General features: G+C 35.1%; 1 protein-coding gene across 1 annotated transcript in view; it reads left to right on the top strand.

Moving 5' to 3' along the window:
* casp (Fas associated factor casp) overlaps window positions 1-20,369 on the top strand; it is a 439,916-nt gene that overhangs the window by 54,613 nt on the left and 364,934 nt on the right. The window contains exon 4 of the mRNA XM_090414528.1: window positions 11,804-11,892. Within this exon, the coding sequence (XP_090270654.1) occupies window positions 11,804-11,892 (89 nt within the window). The remainder of the gene's footprint in view (window positions 1-11,803; window positions 11,893-20,369) is intronic.

The following is a 20,369-nucleotide window of genomic DNA, read 5'->3' on the forward strand; positions in this document are numbered from 1 at the left end:
TAGTAAACCTATAACACATTTGAACTGTGGATGGACTAAGGATTTTTTTCCCCTGATTTTTATAAATTACAATTTTTTATTTTATTTAAAATAAGCTAATAAATAAATGAAATATTTATTTTATTTAACCTGGAACTTTTTTCAAGTCACTTCAGGCCTCCAATAAGTGGGGCAGTGGTTTCACATCGAGTGATGAAATTCATCTCCCACCTAAAGACAATCACAAACATTGTGGTATTCGAACCGCTGACCTGTTGTTGGAGAGGGGGTAAGCTGACCACTCTGCCAACCAGGCTAGCAAACTGATATTTTTTTTATTTTTTAATTTGTATTTGACATGTGAAAGTTTGTAAACCTATCACAGTGAGCTAAGCATTAGATAATCTAGAAGTCCTACAGCCCAACCGTGGAACTTTTCAAGCCACTCTCAAGGCTTCCAAGTAGAGTGGTGGTCTGACATTGGGTAATGAAATTAATCTACTATTTAAAGATATTCACAAACGTTAATGCCTGCAGTGGAATTCAAACCCACAATCTATTTGTTTGAAACCAACCAAGATGGTCTACCTTCCATCCTATCTAATTAAAGAATCCAGATTTCTGCCTGTTGTCAATCATTTCATGTCATTATGAATTGTATTTTCTCTTCAGACTTCTCTACCAAAACAGGAGTTCCTTGGAACTCCATTCTATTGCCTACCCTCTTTCTCCCATACCTAATACATCTCTTGCTGATCGGTAGCTTATCCATAGTTTTGCCAATGAAGATGAGTTAACCAGTCCTAAAAACCAGTTTATTTCCAGAAACTTTAATTTTCCATTTTGTAAAACAGACAAATATGTGAATCCTGTGTGTGTGTCTGTGGCGTGCATACACACACACACACACACACACACACACACACACACACACACACACTTAAGACATGATACACTGACCTTACAGCCTCAGTTTTTTTAGCTTAATTCTAAGCCAGCTCATCCTCTTGAATTTCTCACCTCTTTGTGTCGCTTGACTTGCAAAAAATTCATAGCCTCCAAACCTCCAAATTCATGGTTTGAGAACCTCTAACCAAACATTTTGGTTAGAGGTTCTCAAATTTTTTTTTTTGTCACATTTTACAATCAGTTTCTAGTTTTATCCCCCCCCCCCCAAAAGATATTTTCAGTATTTTCATCCTTTTGTACTTTAGCATTAGAAAAGGATGTAAAACTACCATTCTACATATCCTTATTAACAAAAACGTCACTGGAGGATTATTATTAGAAGTGAACAGGAAAGAAATCCACACAGGCTGCAGATACTTACAAACAAGCTTGTTCCATCACTCTCATCAAAAACTAGGTCTAATCAAAACCTCAAAAAGTAGATCTTTTAAACATGCTCAAAAATGATGAAATTAAAAGAAAATAACTTTAAAATCCTATTTAATCATTTTTTCCAAAATGGCTACTCAAAAAAAAGGCTCTAAGGAAGCTTATTTTCTGATGAACCATTCTGTGATAACCCAGAAATTAATTACAAATGCATGGATCCCTACCATACATTGGCAATACATTAAAAAAAAAAAAAAAAAAAAAAAAAAAAAAAAAAAAAAAAAAGCTGAAATATTAAAATGTCAACATCAGAAGGGCCTTCAAACCAGTTAACTTTAACTTTCCTATGTTCCCTAGGAAACGGTTCTATTTTATAAGTATCCTGGAGTATATAAGATTCCATGTTCCTGTGGAAAGGTGTATGTAGGTCAAAGTGAGAGATGATTTGAAATCTGTAATTAAAAAAAAAATGTAAACAGTGTTGAAAAAATGAAAGAGAAAAGCAGGCTTTCAGCACACATCCTCATAAAATGTCATGTGATAAGTTGGCAAGCCTCCTCAATGATGTACTTGGTCAAAAATTACTTCGACAGATTGTTCAAGGAATCTTTCAAAGTCATTGGCTCAAAAGGTACACTAAATAGAAACCAAGGACTGATCCTTCATGACATTTGCCAATCATCAATATGCATGCCATTCAAGACCTCTCTTATACCATCAATCACATTAAAAGAGTTTACAGAACCTGTCTTGTGATTAAATTGTCATTCCGCTATTTTCAATTTATAGAAATAATGGCAGTTAGGACATGTTTAAAAATCCTATTTAAGGATGATAGTTTTTTACTTTACATTAAATAACCTTCTGAAGATGCTGTCAGCCAATATAAACAGCAAAACATGTCGAAGAAATCTAGTGTTAATAAAAACAAAAACGTCTGTGCTAAAACCTAGTTATTATTCATCTTGAATTATAATCAGTTATTTTTAAAATGTTGGAAAGATGCATATTTTGAATAAGATATAAGAAATGAGCTTACTGTAATGAATATAATCAGGACTTAACAAATAAGCTTGCACCCCCCATCCATGGTGAGTAGATTTTGCCAGCTGGCAAGTGGCTGCAGAATGGACAAAGTGAACTATTTTTAATTTAATAAAAAATAAGATTTTAAAGAATTTTTTAGCTTAAAGAAAATAAGCTAATAATGTATCAATGAGGATATAATGAGGCCCTTTAGTCTCTCTTTTAGTATTACACAGAAGCCTTTTTAGAAGGAATGACAAACAATGCTGTCATGATAACATGATACTGTTAGCAGCATGTAGTAGCGTTCTTGTCTGCTATGATTAAAGTGAATTGTGCTACCGTGCTATTTGGTGGTACGTATCTTAGATGTGTGTGTGTCTGTGTGTGGGCAGTTGCTCACCTCTGAAGAGGTTTTTGCATGATGAATATAATAAACTCTAAGAGCAGAGCTACGTTTATGAGTTTCAGCTTAGAGAATCTTATTTTATTATATTATTTTTTTATAGTGACTAAGGAGAAAAAAGCCTATTGTTGTTTCTTTTTAAAGAATTGGAGTTTGTACTTGATGGCAAATAGAGGTGAGTAAAATGAAAGAAGATAAGTTTGTTCGGTATGTTTGTAGTTGGACTGTGTCTGGGGGTTATCCAGTGGCTGCTCTAGTTCTATGACTAGAAGAAAGTGGAGGAATTGTAGCAACCAATTCAGAGAAGTGTCCATAAAAGTAAGTACCTATAGAAAAGGCAAAGTGCAGAAACACGGCACCAATGAGAAAGTGATTAAAGTGGATTGACCTGTCCTGTATATTGAGAATTCTTAGAGTGGTCTTGGGTACATCATCCCAAATGTAGGAACAGTATTCCAAGGTTGGTCAGATTTGAGCCTTTATAAAGTGTTAGGAGTCGAGAGGAACAGAAGTAATGTTTTGAACAGAAAGCACACCAAGCTTTTTAGAGGCTGAAGAGGCTATGTATGTAATATGTTTGTACCAGGATAACTGGATATGAGTCAGCTCAAGAAGAGAAAGCCAATCTTGAAAGAGAAGCAAACATTATCAAAGTAAGAGGAAATGAAGTATCTTTCTTGAAGATAATGAGGCAGGACTAAGTTTTAATGGCATTGAAATTTATAAAGTTGTCTTCACCCCATCTGAGGATGTTGAGATCAGTATTTAAGTCACTGGTTATGGAAGATCTTAAGGCTTCAGTCAATTGTGTACAAGGTTTTAAATGAAGAGTACTGTCAAAACTATGAATAGGATTTGAAGTCAGAGAGAGAGATCATGTAAAAGTGCAAGAAAATATCTCGCACTGGAGACTGTCATTTGGTTTGTTTGAATTACAATGTATAATTGATAAGCAGTATTTTCTGGAAATATGCATCATTTAAAGGGCTATTCTAATAACAAAAATTAATGTAATAAATTATATTTTCCAAAAAAAAAATTTTTTTTACTGTTCTTCATATTCTTATTTATTGACTTTTCTTCTTTGAATGGTTCTTACACGTAAAGGGAATCTCCAGTAATGACACAGCACTACTAATAAGTTTATAGTATTTCTGTTGACATATTAGGACGTATGTTCTGTTCAGTTGTTTGTTTGTCGCTGATGCAAAATTGGTTAGAGCAATATTTAATACATCCCCATGTAGTGGCTGGGGAATAAGAATAGCCCAACTGTAACCCATGCATGTTGTACAAAGTGAATAAAATGGGTACCCAGTACATGGGGATATAGCTGGGCCACCTTGTTTCCGGGAGTCATAAATATGGAAGCCTGGTCCTTCAAGTTGGGGTTAGGCATGGAGCTGATGACTCCACCCTGAAAAAAAACCAATTTGTCACAAAATCATAAGAAATAATTGTTGAATGGACTAAATGGCAACAAAATGGCAAATTCCAATTGCTCCAGCAGCTAAGTGCTGTTGGAGCAATTGGATAAATACAGAATACTTGTTAAGGCTATACAAGAAATGAGATGAACAGGGAAGGGAGATTATGGAACAGAAAAATCATATTTTTTATAGCTGCCAAAAAAAAGATCACATGTTTTGAACAGATTTCATTGTAAACAAGAGGATAAAACATCTTATCATGGACTCTAAAGCAAACTCACCTCAAATGTGTAAGTTATGAATTAAAGAACAGTATGCAGTTTTTTAACTACGGTTTTATCTGTGTACATGCTCCAACTGAAGAAAAGAATGATGCTGAAAAAGAGTTCTTATGATGAATTAGATAAGATCTATGGGGAATGTCCAAAGAGGGATGTAAAAATTATTATAGGTGATTTAAATGCCAAGATAGGAAAAGAGGATACACACAGGCCAACCATTGGAAAATATAGTTTACATAATGAGACTAATGATAATGGGACTAGATTGATCAACTTTGCTTCTTCAAGAAATAGTTATTGGTAGTACAATGCTTAATCATAAAGATATTCAGAAAATGACCTGGATGTCTCCTAATGGAGACATCTTTAACCAAATTGATCATCTTTTAATAAATGCAAGACACCTATCCAATTTGATGGGTGTTAGAACCTACAGAGGAGCAAATATTGATTCTGATCACTATTTGATTATATCAAAGATTAGATGCAGAATCTCTAATGCAAGGAAGATATATGTGGTTCCCATGCTAGAAAGTTTAATAAGGAAATATTGAAGGAATTAGAATTTAACGTCAAATATGGTGAGAGAATCAGTGAAAACCTGTCTTGTCTAACTATTGGTGAGAGTGTTAATGAAGCTTGGGATGTCGTAGTGACAACAGCAGACATAGTATTAGGAAAAGTCAGTAGAGTTAAGTATAACCATTGGTTTGATGCAGAATGTGAACATGTGACTGTATTAAAAAAATGAGGCATATAAACAAATGCAGCAAAGGAACCATGCTTACCAAGCTGTGAAGGAATATGGTTTGGCTAGAAAAGAAGAAAAAAGAGTGCATAAGAATAGAAGAAGAAATGCTATGAGGATGAACTTAAGGAATTGGAACATCTCAGAAGTATAAATGAAAGCAGATCTTTCTATCAAAAGTTAAATAGTACTGGAAAGATTTCCAATCTAGAACAACGTTACGTAGGGATAAGGAGGGTATAATTTTGAGTGGGAATGAAATGATACTAGGAAGATGGGCAGAGCATTTCGATGAACTATTGGATTCAAATATATCTGGTCAATTAGATGATATGGAAGAGAGCCAAGATCTAGAAGCATTTGAACCAGTACCAACAGATGCAGAAGTGGAGGCAGCTATTAAAAACTTAGAACAATAAGGCCTCAGGAATGGATAGGATACAAGCAGAATTAATTAAAAGTGCAGGTTCAGAATACTTCAAGCAGTTGTGTCAACTTATAACAAAATATGGATTAATGAAACAATTTCTAACGAATGGAATCTGAGCATCAGCCCCATCCATAAGAAAGGTGATGTAATGATATGTTCTAACTATAGAGGAATTAATTTGCTATGTGCAACTTATAAAATTTTCTCTAACATTCTATTATATTTAAGAGACTATATCCCTATGTAGAGAATGTTATTAGCGATTGTCAGGTGGATTCTGTCAAGGAAGATCTACAATGATTAGATTTTTAACATATGCCAATTACTTGAAAAATGTAAGTAGTTTAGAATTGAAACACACCACCTTTTCATAGATTTTAGATTATTTAATGATTATTTTCTACATATATAGATCTAACTTATTTAATGCAATGGAGAAACTACAGATTCCATGAAAACTTATTGCTTTAGGTTAAAGCTACAATGAGATATTCATTTTGTCATGTTGTACCATCATTTTCTATATTGGTTTAAGCCAATAAGAATACAATTTGGTCGGCTAAATCCCAAATTGCCAGCTCATCCTCGTTCGTTCAGTATACCCACCAGGTTGCACCACGAGAAGGTGAGGATTGGACATTAGGTCAGAAGCGATGGTCGGTTCTCTGCATTCCTTTAAAGGCTATGTGGAGGTCTCCTCTCAGTTATATAGCTTTGACTCTTATGCACCCGTTAGCCTTGAAGAAAACCCTGATTGGTTCAGCCAGAGAAGCATGTCATGAGGTTGTCTGCAAGGATAGAAAAATCAGAACTTCATGGTGGATACAGGAAGTTAAAGAGGCAGTGAAGGAAAAGAAGAAAGCATATCAAAAGTTCCTGGCAAATAAATCGGCTTTTGCTTTTAGAGAATACAGAGACAAATGTAAGAAAGCTAAACACTGTAAAACTAGCTAAACAAAAGTCATGGGAGGACTTTGACAAGAACATAGATATCAAGAAGGTGGTAAGATATTCTGAAGGTTGTTGAAGAAGCTTAGAAATGGATGAAAGAATGCTGTAAAAGGAGTTAGAGATGATAAAGGTGACATGAAAACAGGAGAAAAAGATATCCTTGAAGTATGGAGTAATTATTTCGAAAAATTGCTAAATGAAACAAGCAGTGATAGCACAGTGGTAAAAAAACACTCAACAGGCATACAGCCAGGAATACATATCCATATTGAAGTAGAAAAAGCCATCAAATGCTTGAAATGTGGAAAGGTAGCAGGAGTAGATGATATTCGACCAGAAATGCTAAACAGTGGCTGCACTGCATAGTTCAGAAAGCCTGTACAGAGGGACGAATTCCTGATGATTGGAGTAGAGCTCTAATAGTACCCATATAAAAAAGGAAATAAAACTGAATGTGAGAATTACAGAGGTATTTCCCTACTAAGTGTTTCTGGCAAGATCTATGCAAGTATACTTGAGAAACGGTTGAGAAGAATTGTGGAAGAAAAGCTGGGTGAAGAACAAGCTGGATTCGGGCCAAATAGAGGCTGTGAGGATCAGATCTTCACTTTACGACAAATAGTTGAGAAAGCATGGGAATATAACAAAGATCTGTATTTAAGTTTTGTCGATTTGGAAAAGGCATATGACAAGGTGCCAAGAGAGAAGCTATTCGATATGCTACAGGTATATGATGTCAATGGGGCATTATATCAAGCAATACTTAGTCTTTATTTGAGTTGTAAGTCGGCAGTTAGAATTGAAGAAAGTTTAATGTTAAATCTGGTGTAAGAAAAGGATGTACATTATCCCCTCTGTTATTCATTATCTATATGGATCACATTATGAAGGAAAGTGGTATTAAACATGATATCAGAATTGGAGATGTTAATGTCAGCTCTTTGCTTTATGCAGACGATGTTATACTTCTAAATAAATCCACTACAAGTTTGCAAGATTCCTTTACTAAATTGAATAACTGTTGTAATAGATATGGTATGAAGGTCAGCATTAAAAAGACAAAGACAATGAAAATAGGTAGAATTGTTGAAAATGTCAACTGTGTTGTGAACGGGGAACCTGTGGAACAAGTAAAACATTTCAGCTACTTAAGCACTATTTTTAGTGAAGATGGTAAATTAAATATGGAAATAGACAACAGAATTAACAAAGCTGGTATGGTAGGAAATCAACTGAATAAATTCATATGGAATAAGAGAGAAATTAGTCGGACCACTAAATTAGCTGTATACTAGACAGTGTTCAAACCAGTTTTAACTTATGGATCTGAGATCTGGGTCAGAAGTAAAACACTTGACCAAAGACTAGAGACCGCAGATATGAGAGTCCTGAGAAAGTTTAGAGGCATGAACAGATGGCATCAATAGCAATATCATATTAAAAACAAAGATATTAGGAAAGAATTTGACATTATCGGCATCCAGGAATGCGTTAGCAGAGGTAATTTCAGGTGGTATGGTCACTTAAACAGGATGGTCGAGGAAACATTAGCAAAACAAGTGTTCTCTGCCACGTTGGCAGGAAAACGACCCAGAGGAAGACCAAGATATATGTGTATTGATATGGTACAAGGTGCCTTAGACGATAGAAATATAAGATCTGATAAAGGTAATATTGGCGTCTTGACACGTAACAGACTGATTTGGAGGAAAATTGTAGATAGGAAGTTAGTAATGATGTAAATTTTTCATGTAGTACTATCATATCCTGTACACCCCTTGAGGGTACATGTCAGGAATTTGATGATGATGAGATATTCATTGTCAGATCAAAATTCAGAACCTCTTGTCTGATCTAATATATATAAAAAAAAAATGGTGTTCGACAAGGGTATAGCTTGGCTTGCTTACTATTTAACATGGCACTTGATATGTTTTTCAGAGATGTTGGCATTAATACGAAGGGAACTATTTTCTACAAATCAGCAAATTATGGTATATGCAGATGATATCGATATTATAGAAACTATTATCATTGTTTAAAAAAAAAAGGCAGTAAAAAAGATGAATTTGCAGATTAACGAAGAAAAAACAAAGTATATGCCAGCAACTAGAAAGATTTGTGATAATAATCCTTCTCAAATTGAAATTGGTTCCTATAAATTTGAAATTGTGCATAGTTTTATATACTTGGGATCAGAAGTTAATTGTAAAAATGATATCAGTAGTGAGATTTAGACTTATTCTTTCCACAAGTAAATGCTTTTGTGGACTCGAGAAACACCTAAAGTCACATCTGATCTCAAGAAACACAAAGATAATAATGTACAAAGTACTTGTAAGACCAGTGTTAACTTATGCCTCTGAAAACTGGGTATTATCAATGGCAGATGAAAGATTGCCAGGTCTGTTTGAAAGAAGAGTTCTCAGATATATTTCTGGAATGGCACAAGAGAATGGTGTGTGGAGAAAAAGATATAACCATGAACTATACAGATTATTTAATGAGCCAGATGTTATTAATCTATTCACTGTTATTAACAGTGAATAGATTAAGTTAGGCTGGGCACATTATACACATGGATAGTAATAGAATAGTTAATATGTTTAATGCTAGGCTTAAAGGAAAAAGAAAAATTGAAAGACGTAAAATTAAGATGGGAAGATGGAGTGATGCAAGATATTAAGATTTTAGGAGTCAAAAATTGGAAGAGTTTGGCATTGAATAAGTAAGGTTGGCAGACATTTCTGAAGAAGGCAAGGCCCACTTAGGGCTGTCGAGCCAATGATGAATAGTTAATACAGATGTTAAATTTTGTGAAATGATTTGGATAAACTGGCAGTCTGGGCAAAGGAGAATGGATGTCAGTTTAATGTGGCAAAGTATAAGGTTATGCATTTTGGTGTGGAAAGATTACCAGCTGTATATCACATTGATGGAACTGTATTCCAGGAAATTGATGAAGTTAGAGATATGGGAGTGTTGGTGGATAGGGAGTTGAAGTTTAGAGCATACATAGCAAAAGTGGCTAAAGCAGCTCATCAGATTACTTGGTTACTGAAGAATACTTTGAGCAGAGACAAGCAGGTTATTATTCTTCTTTATTGAGCCTTGATAAGACCCCATCTTGGCTACTCCATGCAGATCTGGTCACCTGAGTTTCTTGGCGATAAGGAAGAGGTTGAGAGAATCCAGAGGCAAGTGACCAAGATGATAGCAGGTCTATGAAATGAATCTTAGGAGAACAGGTTGATTGTAGTTTACAGAAATTGGTTGACAGGCAGAAAATGGCTGATTTGATTGAGACATACAAATTACTGAAGGGTGTTTACAAGATTAATACAGAGGAAAATTTTCAGAATAGGTCTTGTGGTGGGATAATTAGGGGACATCCCTGGAAACTGAGCAAGGGTATTAGAACTAGATTTTTTTACTTGGAGAGCAGTGAATGAGTGGAATAGGTTGCCAGAGTCTGTTGTGGGTACCATGATTGTGAATGAGTTCAAAGCAAAGTATGATAGATACTGCACAAATCTTGGATAGTGCTTGGATGATGTTTAGTGCCTCCCTTGATGGTCTAAGGACTCCATGAAGTAACCCATAATAATAATAATATCATTTAAAAAAAAAAAAAAAAAAAAGGTACTGGGTCTTGGGTGGATACATCTTTTTCTTAGCGAGTAGAATTTTGAGCACTTAGTCAAGCCCTGAATGTAATTATTTTTATATAACAAATGGCTTAAAGACAAGTTTCCAGAAGTATTCACATATCATAACACCTCTGTTAACTTCCTCTCCCCCTTCATCAGTGATATTGGGGGTAGGGTTAACATATCAGGGGTAACCAAGTTGCATTTCTGCAAGAAAGGGATGAAAACTTCCATTGAAGTGTATCAAGACATCACTTTCTGTGTTCTCACAGGATTATAGTAGAAGTGTGCCTTCACAGCTCTCGCAAGTTGTATCATAATGCAACATGGTCAGATACATCTTTTGTATTGTTATAATAGTAAATAATCCAGGACACAAAAATCCTACCTATCCCAAGTGTTTTTAGCATGTTGAAAATAACAGGCAGTTGCATTCCAACTTTTGAAGTATTATTATAACTACAGGGTTCTCATAATCTCCCTAGTGCATGTTAACCTGTACAGCCAGACTTCTCTGCAAAAATTTTCTGCCTCATTTTCTGCAAAAATCTTATGTGAGATTTTTGCAGAAAATGAGGTCATGTACTAACTGACTTGGGGGGTTGAGAGCCTATTGTACTTCTACTGGACATTTCCTAACACCACAACTTATGCAGCAGAGGGGTTAAAATCAAAGGCACTTCTCTGGCAGTATGCAACAACAGAAACAACCCCCTGAAGGGATTATCCAAGTTGCATTTCTTCAAGAAAGGGTGAAAACCTCCATTAAAGTGCATCAAGATACTATGCTGGAACATGTGGCACAGCCCCTAAACACCTTGTTTCAGGGTGGGCAGTGGACCTTTCAATGGGACTCAACTCCTATATCCAAGGCAAGGACCACACAACAGTGGTTGGAGGTGAACGTGCACAACCACATATCACCATCTGATTGGCCATCTGGAAATCCCAACATGAATTCATTGGACTTCAAATTGTGGTTGGAGCTTGAGAGAGTAGCCTGCAAGAAATGACACCCCATCATCACCACCCTGAAGGTGGATTTGGGGTGAGCATTGGTAGCATTTCTGTTGGATGTTGTGCGTGCCATGGTGCACCCAGGGAGGGGGCCAAAGGGCCCTGGCCCCCCTAAAGAAAAAGGAGAAAACACTAGAAAATTTTCCAAAAATCTTTTCCTAATTAAAATTCATTTTTTTTATTTATGTTGCATCGTGTCTTCTATTTCTATACTACTTGTGAATTAGCGATCATTGTACATGCTCAGTCATTGGTCGTATGCGATGCGTAGTCTACTCGATCATCTACTCAACCCCCCCCCCCCCAAGATTAAATCCTGAGTGCGCCACTGGTGCGTGCTGCAATCAACATGTGGCTTCACATACTTCGGGCATGCATGAAGACAAGATATAGTTTGTATGTGCTGAAAGCTGTAAATGATTTACCGATAGATTAAAGGTTTATGTGCCTTCAAGTTGTAACAGTATTTATAACTAGACTAGGTAGAAATTTATATTTGCTGCTTAAGGTTGTTTTTACATATTCATAAAATCCTTTCTATTTTTAGCAACAATTAAAACAGCATTGCAAGCAGAACTCAGTATACCTCCGTGTCGACAGGAATTATATGGGTGGAAAAGAAATGTTTCTGATGATGTAAGTAACTCTTCCTGAAAGATTTCTTTTTTTTATTCTTTATTGTAGATTTTTTGGATTATAATGCTGTTAACATTCTTTCTGTATTTTAGAAGTAAATATTCTCTTATCTTTATGCAATTAAAATTTGTAAATAACTGAAGGAATTGGTATCATGATTTATTAAAATCGTCATCCCCTCACCCATTGTCATATGTGTTATCAATAAGTATTGTAAATATGATAATTAAACTACTTACATTTTGTTGCATTTTGTGCTGATTTTACTGGATCTTTGAAACACAATCTGTCAAAAAACAGAACATGTAACAATTGAATAACTGGAAACAATGCCAAATAGCAACATACTTAATTTCTGTCATGGTCCTTTAGAGTTAGATACAGAGCATTTCATGGTAGTTGGTTGGGCTGAAGCTTGTCTTAATTAAATGATTCCCCAGTAGACAAGCATCTGAAACTGTTTACAAGCAGCAGAGGCTATTTATGAAGTCAGCAATGACGCACCACTCCCTAAACCTCAACAATTGTGATTTAAGTTAGCAAAAATTTGAGATTGTTCAGTTTAATAAGCTACATTAAATCCATTCCTCCTAGGGGGCAACATGTTTAGGACATAAATTTGTAATCTCCTAAACAAGTTAATGTGCTGAAAAATAGATACACGAGCAGTAACCATTACTGAAAGAAAGTAAAACGTATTCATTTACTTTGTTAATAAATTATTTAATGATACTAGAACTGTCAGTACTTACAGTTAAAGAGAAAATAGAATAACGGTAGAAAATTACAGCACGTAGTACATAATAGTAGGAGAGCTCAGTCTGTAGCCATTAGTTCAAAGAAAATAACATTGAAATTACTATTTGGGGAGTGTGGATACTTGACACAGTTAGGGAGGATATTAAGCAAGAAACTTTCAAACAATCATTCCTATTCAAATTTGGTTGAGATTGAATATGAGCCTCATAGCATTCTTTGTATGTTTTCTAACACACACACACACACACACACACACACACACAGCTTTGATGTAACACTTGATTCTTTCCCATTGGACTATAAGTCTAGTAAAAATGGTGTGACCTTAATTATGAGGCAGATGACTTTTAGTGCTCATCTGAAAGTGCTTACAGGAATTCTGTAAACATCTGGATAGGAAAGAGAAGTGAATTTATCCTTTGGAGAATGCAAAAATCAGCTTAATTCAACGGGACCAAAGGAGACTAAAGTTTATTTGGTGTAGAAGTCTGAACTTTTCAGAACAAGCCTTTGACATATGGAAGGGAAACTCCATTGGAGATGAAAGTATCTTTAATAAGACTATTTTTTTTTATTGAGATTTTGTGGAGCATGTGGTGTGAATGCAATGCAGTATCATTTTGATATGTCCAACTTTTGTTAGGGACAATGATGAGAAACATTTACCTCCTGTATTTGTTTTTAACCTTTACACAGAAAAACTGAAGACAAGGTTGTCTTTGTGTGAGAATTTTAAGGAAGTCTCTTAGTCTTCCATTTCTAGAGTAAGTTTAATTCTCAAGTGGACAGAATTTTTTGAAGGTCATTGAGGTTGGATTAAGAGGAATCATATATTGTGAAAGAGTGTCAACATATATCAGAGATACAGAAGGCTAGAATAAGGAAGTGATAAGTACAGGGTGATCAAAATTGTGGAGCACCATCCAGTGGTCTATATGCTGCAAAACTTTCAGGAATGCATTGTGTATTATGTGGAAACAATATATGAGAGAGAGAGAGAGAGAGAGAGTAGTTTCAAAATTTATCACCAGGTGAATTGTAAACACCATATATGGAATTTGCATATCATGCAACTTGGCAAGTGCCAGGAGGGTTTAAAATGATGGACACAGGATTTTTCCCTTCATTTTGGTTGTTAATGCTGTCCACAGTGATGGCACTAACTTTGTCCCAACATGCTTTGTTCCTAAAACTGTACTACCTGAACAATTTGTGTCACTCTGCGAATTTCTCCTGAAAAAATGTTGATGAGGTCCACTATCTCCATGTGCTCTGTAACAAATGATTAGTCATTTTGAAGAAACGGGATTGCTGGGAGTTATACCTGGCAGAGGTCACAAACCAATCAGTTCACAACAAGTGAATGAAGTTGCTATTGCTGTTGTAGAGCAGGCCATGAATAACAGTGTTGGTTCCTGCACTGCACGTGCTGTATCAAGACACATGGATGTGCCTTACACAACTATCTGCAAAATTCTACTGAAGATTTTGCATTTCTACCCATTCAAGATAATCTTGACACTGGAGTTGCATCCACAGAACTTTATAAGTCGGCTGACATGCACTTTAACATTCCTTGCTTGAGTGGAGTTCGACTGTGTGTGGGTGTGGATTATTTTCTGGGGAAGTGAGGTTCGTTTTCAGCTAAATGGAGCTGTGAATACCCACAGTTGTAGGGTATGGGCTACACAAAACCTGCATGCAATTCAACAAATTCCTTTGCATTCATCCAAAGTTATTGTCTGATGCTGATTTACACTTCGTTTATCATTGGACTATTCTTTGATGTTATTGGCCTATCTGGTCTTGTGATCTGCTCAGTTACTGCTCTCAGCAGTAACTGAGCAGATCACAAGATCATCAGTTCCCCCCCCCACCCCCCCACATGGCTGCCTCATCAGAAAAATCCTCAATTTAAGGATGTTTCTGATATTTTTCTGCCATAGGAAGCATGCAGTGAGCTGTTTTTCGTGTCTCCCCATATAGTGGGAAGAGATTTTTCTTGGTCGTCTATACAAGAACTGGAGGAGACTGATGCCAGGTGGTCAGCCTTATCTTTGGGTGATGTTTCAATGGTATCATCTGGATATGAGATGAAAATGTGGGAATGCAGATGTTGTACCCAACCACCGTGACGAGGGACAGGGGATTTCTCAAAGACAGTTTATTGGGATCATCCCACATTAGAAATTCTTATTATGCATCTGAAAAACATGACTGTCAACTTTTTTTTACAACTCCAAGAATACAACAATCCCTCAATTAGTGCGCCTAATGCGTTCTTTAAAACAGGCCCATTAATCGAAAACACACTAATCAAATATATATATTACATAATAACCTATGGGAAACAGTATAATTTGTTCCTCAAATTTCTTTTTTGAACCTTAATTTTTTTATAAAAGAATTAAGGAATGTCTCAGGGCCTAGTTAAAGGAAAACCACTGAAAGGCAAAACATATTCAGAATATAAATTTTATTATTCTACTTCTTAACAAAGAATTGCATTAACGTACTTTGACAGGCATTTTATTTCTTTTTTTCATACACCCGACGGTATGGCCCTATTGCCTCTTCTACTCTTCTGCAAATTTTACTGCTTCTCTCTTCATCATCGAATCTTTTTCACACATCCACCTTTTTGCTCACTAATTCTTTTACTCATGATTAAAGCATGGGAAAATACTTTAAAATAAAAAATAACATTGCAAAGGAGGCATGAGATACGACAATGAAAGCGCGCTATGTAATTATAGTATGCCTACACTTTTGTACAACTTCGCTTGTCTTGGTACCGAGAATAGTCGATTTATGCTGAAGGAGAGAAAGAAATGAAAAACGTACGAATCGGTCTCCAACATGCGAAATCACGTGCTTTATAAATAAAATTTCCCAACTGTTATACAAGCAAAATAGTTAAGACTTTAAAAACTACAATGATCATAAAAGAGAAGTTAATTTTCCGACTTGCAATAATAAACAACTCATCCCAGAAGATAGATTGATTACCCTATTATCAGAATGGATTCTATTTTTTGTGACATGCGCAGAAGTGTCAAAGGGTCTCAAATCTTAAAGTAACTTTGTAAAATGTTTTAAATAGGTAACTAAATTACTTCATTCTAGTGAGTGATTTTTTAAAATAGTTAACCATAAAAATGTATAGATAGAAAATTTTTAAAATCTGTAACATTTATTTTTAAGATGTATATAGGCGCACTAATTGAATTTAGGTATCGAAAAAAATAACGCACTAATTTGGGGATTACATGCAGGTATGACTTGTAAAGCTATACCTGCTACCTTACCAAGTTTTTGATGATTATTAAAATTAAAAATTAATTAAAAAATAACAAGGAATTTGGAAATAGATTGGAGAAAGAATTAGATCAAACAGTTTTGTCAAAACTGAAGATTCAAAAAAGAAATGGGAACAAGTTAAAGAGAAAACAAAGAAGATTGCAGAAGAAGAAATTGGATATGTAAGAGCTAAAAGAATAAAAAAAACCTTGGATTAACTAATGAGATGATTTCTCTAATGGAAGAAAGAAGAAAATGGAAAAATAAATACACCCCAGAAGGAAAAACACAATATAGAAACCTGAATGACAAATTGAGAAGGGAAGCAGAAAGAAGTAGAGAAGATCGGCTTAAAAAGAATGTGAAGAAATGGAAAAGAGAGTGGGAAGGTATGATCTTTTATATGAAAAAGCAAGAAGGATGAATCACAAGAGAAATGGAATTTGAGCTAGAGGCATAGAAAATTAGAATAGAGAAATCATAACTGAAGAAGATAAAATCCTAATGAGATGGAAGGAATACATGAAGATTTATATGACAAGGAAAATAGACCAAATGAGTTGCCTTTAGAAGATATAAAGAAGATAAATGAAGATGATTTAGGCCCAGAGATTTTGAAGACAGAAGTAGAAATGGCCATTAAGGAACTAAAATGTGGAAAGGCAGAAGGAATAGATGAAATACCTGCAGAATTCCTGAAACAACTTCAGAAGAAAGGAACTGAAGAAATGATCAATTCTATTGATCTATTGTTATATCTTCTTTTTATTTTATACTTTCATTATTGATATATAATATACTAATATACTTCCCTAAGAATGCCTTACTTTAACTTTACCTAAGAATGCTTCCTTTTTGGACACTGGCAAATTTATTTTTTATTGCTGCACCAGCCAGAGTCCTATAATATGAGCTTATTCAAAATTAAGGGAATATTCCTAGGTTAATTGGCATTCATTCTAATACACACTAAATAGATACTGGTTCTAATTTCAGTCATGGCCAATAATCTATTTTACTCTAACACTCTCATTAAATTCCCTCCCGCTATGGTTCTAAATTTTTGCAAGTGGTAATTTGAATTCTCGAATCAGGCATATATAACAAAACATGTTTATTGGAACAAATTACACTTTACAACTATAATTGGAATAGGATACTAAGCTTTTCAAAATCTCTTTCTAAGTTAGTTACTCAATACTAATTTAACAGAACACTCCTAGATTAACTTGGTAATCTCACACAAACTATAAAACATTAAATCTAGCTAATTATGTTACTCAAAAATTCAAACTCTTATTTCATGCTACATTAAAATACAATTCTCAACCCGTTACTATTCTGATAAAATTCATCTACAAAATTTCAAATTCACGTATAATCTCAGTCACATGCAGCTAAAGTTTCACTCTTCACATTCCTTTGTTTATCAGAATTACTCTATCTCAAATTACAAATCCTTATTATAGTCCACTATGAATTGTCCACTTAATATGATCTAACACTAAATTCTGTCTCATTCAAACATACAGTAAAGATCTTTACGTTACCCAATCTTTTTCTTCCGAAGGTCTGTTAACGGCCACATGTTTTCGGGGTCCTCCTTCAATCGACTGCTTCCACAATAGGCTTATGACTACGCCGTCCATTTTACATTCTTCTCGGACTCGAACTACTCACTGCTTTGATACAGCGCATTCTCTGCTCCTACTGGAGTGGGACATCCCTCTCGCTCGTCCCTGCTCCGTCTGCTAGTCAGGAATCCTCGAAGTCAAGTCGGGAACAACCAGAAAAAAGCCCTTCATTATTGTGCACATTCGCTTATATTTCGTCCCTTCTTTCCCATACGACCCTTCATCTTCATGCCCCTAAGGTGATCCTCCAAGTCCTAGCTGCCGTTAGGTGCTGTATTCCAGGAATCCTGCTTGCGTCATATTCCTCGTACGTTGTAGCTGGCGGCATTGACGGCCGATACGTGTGTATGTAACTCGACCTTCACACTCGTTCTCTTAACTTCTTTGGCGACTTATTTAGTTTAAGATGGCTTAATGGGACAAGATTATACTACAAGATTTTTCTAGTACGTTTTACATGTTATTACATAAAATTCCTTTGCAACAAAATTCAGAACTGTGTGCTGTCAACCAGGTATTATCTGAGTTAGCCAAATTCTTATGTTAGATTCTGAATGAATAATTTCTCAAAAAATCAGTATCTAACAGTTTACTCCATGGGAAGGCGTTGTAAGGCCGTAATTAATGTTGAAGGTTACCCAACTAAGTATTAACTCACATTGTGAGAATTTTTGTATATCTCATTTTTTGTATGGGTTTCAGTTTTCTTCTTTATAACTGCTGTTCTAATAAAAAATCCTTCATAAAAGTTATTGCATTGCATTCTTGATTAAATTATCTTTCCATTGATATATAATTTTATGGTATTACTCCAAAAAAAGTGTTATGAGCCATCAAACCTCAGAAATACACTTTTTCCAAAAGATTTCCACAATTTTGGCCACTTGTGTATAATTAACCTCTTTAGGGATACTGACACGTGTACATTTGCTTTTTTAAAATGAAAACATGCCTAACAAAGGTATACTGAAAGTTTGTCTATTTTTAAACATTTTAAACTTTTTGTGATATTTTGCATAATTGGGGCTGCTTCTTAATTGAGACAAAGTGTTTTAATTCTGATATGTCCAACATTTATTGTAATCAAATGTATATCCATCCATCTCTTCATTTGACATCAACAGATGCTATATGGCAATGGTTCTTAATATTTTTTTGCCTGGTGCCCCCCCTTTGTCTGGCACCAGCTGCTCAATTTTACACTAAGTTAATGACTCAATAAGATAATTATAATATATTATTAGGCAAAACTAAATTACCATCACCATATTTGAACTGATAGTTAATTAAAAAATTTATTAAAAATTATGTCTGGTACAAATTAATATTTGTTCCAAATTAATTTTTACTCAAAAAAAGATGTAAACTTACTGTATTTAATAAGACAATCATTAATGGCTACCCTGAGCCTGATGAGATCCTGCTAATTTTTCATTATCATGTTCAATGTTAATGAAATGGAGCTAGCTGAGGAATTAGATAAGTACCAGATCGACATAATAGGGGTGACTGAAACAAAAAAGACAAAAACTGGTGAGATCTTCCTGAGCAATAAATACAAAATGTTATATTCAGGCAATGACAATCAAGGAAAAGAAGGAGTAGCCATAGTATTCAACACAAAATACGAGGCTAATCTTCTTGAATGGCAGTCAGTCTCAAGTAGAGTAATGCGGGCAAATATGAGAATGGGGAACTGGACAATGAGACTTATTTGTGCCTATGGTCCCACAGAAGGTTCTACTAAGGTAGAAGTGGAGGAATTTTTTGAGGCTTTAGAAAAAGCAACTGACACAATGAAAAAGGAAAAGTTGGTCCTTGTTGGGGATCTAAATAGTAGAGTAGGAAATGATTGTGAGACATACAAAAATATTTTGGGAAAATTTGGAGAAAAGAGCAAAGCTAATAATAATGGCAAATATCTGTTGGATTTCTGCTCAGGACATGGACTAGTTATTACTAACACCATGTTCCAACATAAAAATGTGCACAAATTCACATGGAGAGAAGAGGCTAGGAATAAGAAAAGTCTCATTGACTATGTTATTGTTGATAGTGATGTTTTCTCCTTGGTGCAGGACACCAGAGTGTACAGAGGATTTGAAATTGGAAGTGATCACTATTTAGTCTTGAGCAGGATAAAATTGAATTTCATATTGAAAAGAATAACATGTAAGAAAGTTTTAAAGCGAATAAAAGTTGAGCAGCTCTCAGATGTGAACTGTAGACTAAAATACACAATGATTATTGAAGAAAAAATGAAAGAGTTTGAGAACAGGAATCAAACCTTGGAGATTCAGTGGCAAACTCTGAAGGAAACATTGATGGATTCTGCCAGAGAGGCATGTGGTGAGGTTGTGTGCAAGGATAAAAAAATCAGAACTCCCTGGTGGACACAGGAAGTTAAAGAGGCAGTGAAGGAAAAGAAGAAAGCATATCAAAAGTTCCTGACAAATAAGTCAGCTTTTACTCTTACAGAATACAGAGACAAATGTAAGAAAGCTAAACAGTGTGTAAAACTAGCTAAACAAAAGTCATGGGAGGACTTTGGCAAGAATATAGAAAATAAATATCAAGAAGGTGGCAAAATATTCTGGAGGTTGTTGAAGAAGCTTAGGAATGGAGGAAAGAGTGCTGTAAAAGGAATTAGAGATGATAAAGGTGAAATGAAAACAGGAGAAAAAGATATCCTTGAAGTATGGAGTAATTACTTTGAAAAACTGCTAAATGAAACAAGCAGTGATGACAGCACAGTGATAAAAAACACTGACCAGGCATGCAGTC

This window comes from Typopeltis vanoorti, chromosome 25 (assembly GCF_054136105.1).
Source record: "Typopeltis vanoorti isolate ZY-2024b chromosome 25, IOZ_Tvanoo_1.0, whole genome shotgun sequence".
In the NCBI taxonomy this organism is placed as follows: domain Eukaryota; kingdom Metazoa; phylum Arthropoda; class Arachnida; order Uropygi; family Thelyphonidae; genus Typopeltis; species Typopeltis vanoorti.